Source organism: Nuphar pumila, chromosome 6, assembly GCF_984573655.1.
Source record: "Nuphar pumila chromosome 6, dmNupPumi1.hap1.1, whole genome shotgun sequence".
In the NCBI taxonomy this organism is placed as follows: domain Eukaryota; kingdom Viridiplantae; phylum Streptophyta; class Magnoliopsida; order Nymphaeales; family Nymphaeaceae; genus Nuphar; species Nuphar pumila.
The window spans coordinates 124,342,823-124,351,710 of NC_143254.1; the positions used below are offsets into that span (position 1 = coordinate 124,342,823).

The 8,888-nt window shown below is 38.9% G+C and overlaps 1 protein-coding gene across 1 annotated transcript; it reads right to left on the reverse strand.

The window, feature by feature from the left end:
- Nucleotides 1-2,674: 2,674 nt before the first annotated feature.
- On the reverse strand, nucleotides 2,675-8,265 carry LOC149836041 (uncharacterized). The gene is made up of 7 exons (XM_090010766.1): nucleotides 7,996-8,265; nucleotides 7,871-7,902; nucleotides 4,549-4,646; nucleotides 4,344-4,426; nucleotides 3,585-3,662; nucleotides 3,407-3,505; nucleotides 2,675-3,164 (listed from the first exon to the last, which is right to left on the reverse strand). Exons 1-7 carry the CDS (start codon nucleotides 8,077-8,079, stop codon nucleotides 2,865-2,867), a joined length of 774 nt encoding a protein of 257 aa, XP_089866892.1. The 5' UTR covers nucleotides 8,080-8,265; the 3' UTR covers nucleotides 2,675-2,864.
- Between the last annotated feature and the right edge of the window lie 623 nt (nucleotides 8,266-8,888).

Genomic DNA, 8,888 nt, shown 5'->3' on the forward strand with positions numbered 1-8,888 from the left:
GTGGACAGGGATGGGGGACAAGGTCTCAACCCCCGCCCGGTTTCAAAATTCTACCCTTCATCTCTGCCTTCACAGGTTTTGATTTTAACCTCAATTCCTACTTTCATCCCAGTTTCATGTTTCTATCCCCGATCCAAATGAGGTGAGGCGGGGCGGGGCGGGGCCTCGTTTTCCCTCATGCTTTCATTCCCGTTTCATGTCCTCCATCCCCGGTCCAAACAGGGCGAGGCTGCCATGAAGCCGTTGTAATCAAGGGCGTAGCTAGGGGGGGGGCAGGACTGGGCTGTAGCCCAGTCTTGCCTCCCGAAACAGTTAATTTTTTTTGTTTTTTTGTTTTAAAAGCTGGGTCCTAGCCCAACCCTGATTCCATATGAAATAGATTTTTATCCATTTTTGTAGCCCAGTCCAGTCCTAGCTCAGCCCTGACTGCAGCAAATAGTTTGATTTGTCCATATGAAATAGATTTTTATTAATAATTGTAGCCATTTTTTATTTTTTCTCAAAAAAAACTTTTTCGGGGGCGCTGCCCCCCCGGAACCCCTCGCACAAATAAATTTTTTTTTTGCTACACCCCTCTTTGCCCTCCCCTCACATGAATCCTAGCTACGCCACTGGTTGTAATGTTAAAGTCACGTTAAAAGACCAAATACTGCACTCATGATCTTGCTAAAGAAAATGACTACACGAATGAATGAATTTTTCCTCCTTTCAAAAAGAAAATGATCGCCTGCTTGCATGTGAATCCACAGTGACCATCCAAGCTCCTCCGTCCGTCAATTATATTTTTTGTCAACTATCAGGTAAACAGACAAAGTACCGTACCTATAAAATAAGGTAAAATGGACAAATGAGTGCCAAACAATCTCATCTCATCAATCGCTTCCCAACCTTTTATTTTAATGATGTGGAAAAGTTAGAGAGAGAGTCGCGACAAAATTAGTTTAATCTTTTCAAAAGCTACTTTGTGTTTTCCAAGGGTAGGAATGAATGAATGAGTGCAGGTAAGTAGGCTTTTTTCTTTTCTTGTTTTGGTACTTTGTCCATATTCGATTCTTAGGGTTTACTCTCTGCCAGAGGGCCAATTAGACGCCCCCTATTCCCAAGCAGGGAACAGGTTCCTTGTCATAAAAATAAAATAAAAAAATTGCATGCATGCATGTGCAGTTCAGTTCATGCACAATGTTGTCAGTATCGGTGTCGGCCCTGTATGGTTTGGCCAACAATTCAGGTGAATGATACCGATACTTTGTTCTGAATTAGACTAAAAAATAATTTGAAAAAAATATTATGTATCAATCAGAACGTGACACAAGTGTTAAAGTTATAAAAATAATATTAAAAAAACAAATTTAAGTATTTTTATATTTATTAAAAATAGCCTATTCAGGAGTGAAGCGTACTCGGACGATACACACTGATACTGGCGACAACATTGGTCATTCATGCATTATGGAGAATAAGGTTAAGGGTATTAAACACACTTTAAAAGGATAGGGATGTAAACAGGTCGGACTCAAGTTGGATCTAAGCATTATCAAGTCCGACTTTATCAGATCTGAATTCAGATTTGGAGTCAGACAGGGATCAGCTAAAACTGAACCAAGAACCAACTTGCTTAAAATCTGTCGTTTATATGTAGTCGGATTTGGATTTTTCTCAAATTCACGCTCAGATTATGATGCAAAACTTAATACTGAATCCACACCTGATTATTAATTGGATCTCATTTTGCATGTAAACTGAAGCGCAACAGGAACCTACATTTCAAGATCCTAATGTGAGGATGCCACTTTTCAGCCCTGCCAGCCTACAGACAGTGAACATGTGTTTTTAAATTATTTTTCGCAAATCTGACCCCGCAGATGTGTTAGGCATGATCGAATTGCTAGGAAACCACTCTTTGGATCATGTTTTTCTGATAAAAAAACATTGAATATTTGTGAAAATTTTAGACCATCAATTTTTAAACCTTATAAAACCTACCTGTGAGTCAGAATCCAATGATCCAAAAGTCATTTTCTATAAAATCATGCATGCAGAATACATATGCACGGTCAAATTAAGGAAAACATGGAAATACCCTTCAAAATCCTTGTAGGCTGACGGTAGGCTAGAAAAGTGGTATGCAGCTACCACCTACTCCCTAATGTGAATACCAAATTCACAATATCAGAGATTTTTCATTCACTCGTGCAAAAAAAATTCTTTATATTATCGTTTCATCTAATTTACATATGTTTATCTACTATTTAGGATCCCAGTTGCACATTTCCAGCTTAGTAATGTGAGCACAAGAAGTTGAACTCCTAGTAACGTATCTATATTTGCATAAATGGGTATTTGAATTTTCATTGAAAGGGAGTGATTTTCCTGTGTTCCATCTTAGTCTTTAAGGGTAGCTATTGATCTATGATACTGTTTCATGACTGTCATGCAGTGTTATCAACCCAGTTTCATTTTCAAACCTTGCATTTTAACTGATGATCATATGTTGTTTCAATCCACAGAGGATGTGTTTCCTGAAATTCGACTGAATCACTATTAAGCTTTACTTGTATAAGTTACCCTGTTCTCATAGCCTCATTCTAGTGATACTGAGACTATCACATGAACACCTCAAAAACATTCAGAATGTGTTGGATGGTGTATAAAACAGGAAATTTTCAGACGCAGCTTTGTCTAACACCTATAGGAAACACAATTTTATATATCAAATGGGAAGAATGAAAGTAGCAAAAAGAAAATTCATGTTCGTTCCTCCAGAAAGTACATGCAGTAGAAACTGATCATTTATGACCTTGTGAGGCATTCTTCATATGACCTCATCCGACCAAGCATACACAAGTCTTGGTGGAACTTTCATGTCATGTCCTGCCATCCACATCAAACCCAGCACCAGTCCAGCCAGACTGTGGAGCACCTCTACCTTTTGGTATCACCAGAGTTCCCTTTCCTCTTCCGAAATTCATGGGCTTCTTTTTCTGTTTCACTTCACTATCAACTTCTGGACCAATCAATGTTGACACAATGCCATCCTTCCCGTTGCTACTTACAGTCTTGGGCTGCTGAACAGGTCCAACTGCTTGCGAATGTGCAGCACTATTTGTAGCTGCAGTAGTTGGAGCAAGCGTGTTATCCACTGGTTTTTGCACCTGCTTACCATCCTATGCAAGGAAGGGAAAAAGTTGGGAAGAGGAGTTAGTAAAACCAACCAAATAGCGCTGCACATTGCTTTCTTGTCTGCAGACATGCATTTGTATGTATGTATAGTTTCAAAACAGCATATCCATATGCGTTCCAGATAACCGAAATGCATGTCTAAGTGCATGCATGTAAGAGAGAGATTGCATTTGCATGTGAACATGTGCATGTGTCTTTGATATCAAGTTATGCAGAAGCCACTAACAGGAGGATCACATGTAGAGGCTCTACTGGGATTCATTGCTTCAAGTCGCCTTTTAAGTTCTTCCAATCTTGAGAACTGAGTTGTTGCACTCTCTTGGACCTGCAGAAGCAATGGCAGATCAAGACATGCAGGAAAACAGTCTCATGTTTACTGGGCATGCATAGATAATTTATGGTACCAGCTGATTGAGGTCATTACAAAGCTTCTCCTTGTTTGCTTCTTCATCCTTTAAAGCCTGGACAGCTGCTTCCCAAACCTGAAATGCATTAACTTCACCGGTAATGAAGCTAGACAATCATTATAACATGTAAATTACCATAGGACTAATTCAGAAATAATCATAAAATTAGATAAAGCAATGAGAGGAGCACAGTCAACAAAATTATATAAATGCCCTTCACTTTTATATTCTCTCTTCTTATTCAATCTCTGTTAGTGTCAAATGTTGGTTGGTGTGCAGTCAAACAGAAACATTTGAAAATATTGAAAGCTGATTCTAAGAAGTGAATAGTGAAGAGGAGGATCTAAAGGGGTTTATGGTTATGAAACGGATCACCCTAGGAGGTTATGACAAAGAGGAAGGCAAAAGGTGCACATTACTACAATAATTGTGGTTAGGATGATCATACAACTAACATTACTCAAATGATTGGCTCACATGCTTCATTGTTGCATCATCAAACTCATATCCTTCTGATGTATGTGCAGTGACAAATGCTATTTAAATGATTACCAGACAAATTTTTTAATCTTCATCCCAAACAATGGAAGATTGATGTTAAAGAATGCTGGAAATAGATAAAATTGTTAGTCCAGAAAAAGGTAAAAGGATATCCAGGAAAAGCCTTCAAATTCTTGTTTCTACCAGTTATTTGTATCTGGATTATTTGAAGTTTTCAGAAAAACTATGCACAACTCCACCACACCTAAGACAAACCTTCCGCGTTTGCTCCTCCTTCAGCTTTGCAGCTCGTATCCTTTCAGTTGACAATTCAATCTTCATCCGCAGGTGTTCCAGAGCTAAGAGTGCATTCAAGCAAGAAAAAGAATAACAATCATTTCTACATAATAATGTACCTACTCTAATGTAAAAGGAAAGTTATCCAGACGATAAAGCTTCATGTAAGATCACAAGCACCAACCTGCCTTCTTTGGCCCAGCTGTCAGTTTCAACTCCATACTAAGATTTGCTAGCTCCCGTTCAACATCACGAATCTTAGAATAATTTTCTTCTATATATCTGGTTATCCATAGGATGTCTGTCAGAAAGATAATAAGATGATGGACAATCCAATTGCACACAAATATAATTGACTGAGACAAAAGGCAACACTACTTAATGACCGATCAATAATACTACAAACCTTGATTCACATTCTTAAAGTAATTATCCGATCAACATATATTACATGACAAAAAAAGTTGGAATTTGAGCACCAACAAAAACTAATGAATGAGTTATCAGTAGATAACTTCTTTGCTTGTTCGGTTTAAAGAATTTGTTCGTGAAGCCATCAGAAGTAACTAATGTTTTATGGTGATTGGATTAATATACAGAGAAAGTAGAAACACAGCATTCCGAAAATATCAAAGATAACCTACTCCATTTTCCCTTTTCAATATACCTGCAGCCAGTACACCCCAAGAGCCACCCATCATAATCCTAGATTTTAAATTCCCAACAGATGATGAATACTCGTACTGTGGATAGAGGGATACAGATGGTAAACAAGCTGCCACCTGCACGTAATGCCAGCTCTTTTGAGGATAGAGGCTGATCAGATGCACATGTCCCAGCTCTCAAGCTTCTTATGTAAAACATCCAAGCTCGAGCAACACCAAGCTAACTCAAAGTTAGACTTGTGCACATTGATGATGCTGTTTCTTATCTCTGCCAAAGTTGGGGTCCGTTACATGCTATGAAAAAATAAATAATTTCTAGTGTACGTTAGGACAGCCTCAAGCAGAACAGGCTTTGCATAAACAGTCAACTTGAGCCAAAGAATGCATCCATGAGCATGAGTTGAGTTCCCACCTCATAATGTTGGTGTACAGCATCTAGTTAGGATTGGGTGCAAGAGTAAGATCAAGGCAGGGCAACCAGATTTTGAGGCAAATAGGCTGTTTACACATAAAGGTCATCCATGAAGCACCCGAAAGCACCACATTAGACCAAAGCCAATCATACCAATATGCATCATCCATGGCCAATTGTAGATGGAGGGAAAGAGGTATTCAGACAGCATATATTATGTAGTATTCTAGAATGGAAAAAAAAAGATTAGCTTTATTACTACTGGGTGTCTCTCACTACATGCAAAAGAGAAATCATAAGTAAGCTTATACCAACAGGTCCACAGTCCAAAGCAGAGTTACAGGAAGCACCTAGCCTAGTGGGGAAGCGTGCTTCCCCGAAGCGCGTTTCAGAAGCGCGAAACGTCGCGCTTCTGAAATGCCCTGGGAAGCGCTGATTTTTTTTGGGAAGCACGCTTCCCATTTTTGGGAAGCACATTTCCCTTTTATGGGAAACACGTTTCCCATTTATAGGAAACACACTTCTCATTTATGGGAAGCACGCTTCTCCCCTTTTTTCATTTTTTTTTTTCGCTTCTCCCTCGCTTCCTAGATCGCTTCCGGTTCGCTTCTTAGATCGCTTCCGGTTCGCTTCTTAGGTCGCTTCCGAGATGATTCTTGATTCACTTTTAAATCGTCCCACGCTTCCCGCTTCCTAAAATTTTGAAAGTGCCGCGCTTCACGCTTCCGCTTCCCGTATCGCTTCCCGCTCCCGCTTCCTCGAGTGGTAACCATGGTCCAAAGCTGCTCTACAATTCCCATCACCAAAACTTCTTTTCTAGAGAATTGCTCCGCTCTTTAGTCTTCCCACACTTCTCTGATTCATAATTTTCCAGATTGAGCAAGTGTTCTAGAATGATTTCATGCCAGACAAGAAATGGGCAACCACTGGTCCAATATTACAGGCAAAACCGATTTGAAGGTGTGATGGGTGCCATGCTGTGTGTCCATTGCCTGGGCGTATATTCACCATTGCACTCAGCACACATGACATATGCCCATAACTCCTGTCATGGGTAAACAAATGCACAACCAATTGAAAATGAAGGTCCACATTTGGTCTCTTGCCTGAAAATTTTCAAAATTACTAATCTGATAATCTTGATACTGGCAAACAAATTATAATGTTAAGCAGATCTTGAATAGCAATACCACCACAGCCAACCATATCATTTGTCTAAGAAGCCATTCTTTAAAGGGCAAAGGAGGAACCTTATATCCATCTGGTCAGTACTGTAGTTCCAACTTTAGAACAAAAGAAAAATGGCGAACCTTTTCATAGAATTCAGTGGCATACACAATCACAATTCACAATATGTCTAATATACTTCCACTATATAAAAAGTGAATCAGCTGTAACAGGTTAAGGTAGAACATTGAACCACAAAAACCTTTCCCTTTCCTCCACATTGGAGATGTCAATAATAAGGAACAAAAGAACATGGGCTTCCTATAGACAGCAATCACTTTTAGAAAAGTGATTTGGCATCGTCCCCGTCCACAATGTACACAAGGACCACGAGGTCCTTGTGGGATGAAGCAATGGACGGTGAAGATGTCAAATCACTTTCTTAAAGTGATTTGACAGATCACCTGATCTGCTCTCCTTCCTATAGCATGGACATCAGATTTAAGGAAAAAAACAAGAGAGAGAGAAGTTGAATTCATCCACTAAGCATAGCCAAAATGATGCAATAATTTCAAGCTATCACCTGCAAATATGTCATTTGCATTAAAGGTAGGCTTCAAATAGTAGGTGCATAATCAGTAAGATGGTTGATACATTTTGTAAGACCAATAGGGTCGTGCCTGTACCATGTATCCGTACTTCCATCCAACACTTGAGCTTAAAACAAAGCAAAACAGCGCTACACAAATTAAAGAAATGGTAGCCAACAACTTAACCTAGATTAGCTTCACTGAAACGATTTGATGATGAGTCTAAACACTATGTTTGGACCAATATTTTCTATTAAGAACAGGTCTGACTAGGATGCCACAAAGTCCTCAAAAGGTTGGGAGATGCATGAAATTTAGCTCAGCTTTTCAGGGTCTGACCTGCAACCCAATTTCCCACACATTGCTTCTCGTGCATTTATGTTGTCATACAATTAATCAGATGGAACCTACATTACTTATTCCTAGATTGGGCAGACCAATTTTCATACAAGACCATAAAAAATTTAGCAGTAGACCTAAAAGAATTCCCATTAACAGGCAGCAAAATCAAAGATTGATCCACTTGAAATCAAAGATCACGCATCTTGAAGTGCTTATTTAAAACCAATTTTTGTTCCAAACTAAAACACCCATCTCCTATTATTTGAAAAGAAATGCTCATATTGGGTCAATTTTCAGAACTTAATGAAAGGACAAGAATCATGAGCATACCTCTTCACTTGAAGCTGTTCCTCCTCTATAATCTAATATATGAAAACAATGAAATACATAAAAAATAATCAAACATCTTCCTGGAATTTTGAACTAAAACAAAAAAAACAGAAGATCTGGTTTACCTTCTCTGTGTATGCGATGACGGGTGCTTCCCTGGCGATCCCATCCGGCCCGATTTCGGGCATCAAAAAAGGATGCGTAGCCATTGCAAATGGGGAGCGGACTAATCGATTCTACCACTCAAACAAATCGCGAAAAATCGAAGATAATTCGAGATGGGGAATGAAATTCTATGCTTCTCCTTGGGTTTCTGCATCCGTGGTGGAGTTTCCCACCATGCCCAATTGAAGTTTTAGCAAGGCGAAAGATCTACAACGCCTTCCCAAACTTCCAACCTCGATCCGCCCGCGCTATCGTGCGTTGTGATCAAGGGTTCAATGGGTCTGGTTTAATCTGGACCCGAACCGTACCAAACCCCATACGGTCAGGCTTTAATGATAAATAAGAAGGTCGGATTAGAATCCGGGTTAGACCTTAAGGGTCCGATTAATATAAAGCGCCAGGTATGGTTTGTGAATTTTCATACCAGACTTGGGCTCGACCCGAGTTTCAACTAAGATCCACAATTTTTCAATGTAAGAAAGATAAAATATATTATTTTACCAGGTTCATATAATCCTTTTAGAATCCAGACCTCATAGATATAGATATGTTCAACATGGTTTGTTTGCTAGGAATCACGTTATGAATTGTTTTTTTTTTATGTAAAAATGTGAGTTTTTGAGTCATGAAATTTTAGAATATTGTGGGTTATTGATTTTTGAAGCCCTTGGAAAACCAGAGTATATATTGCAAAAAACACGATCCAAAACATGCTTTCTAGCAAATAAACTGTGTATGGCACATATATATGGTTAGATCTACAAAAAATATGAAAAAATAATGTTTTCTATTAGATTGTATGGATAAACAAGTAAGTAGTGACAAATTTCTATCATAATCCTAAATCCTAATC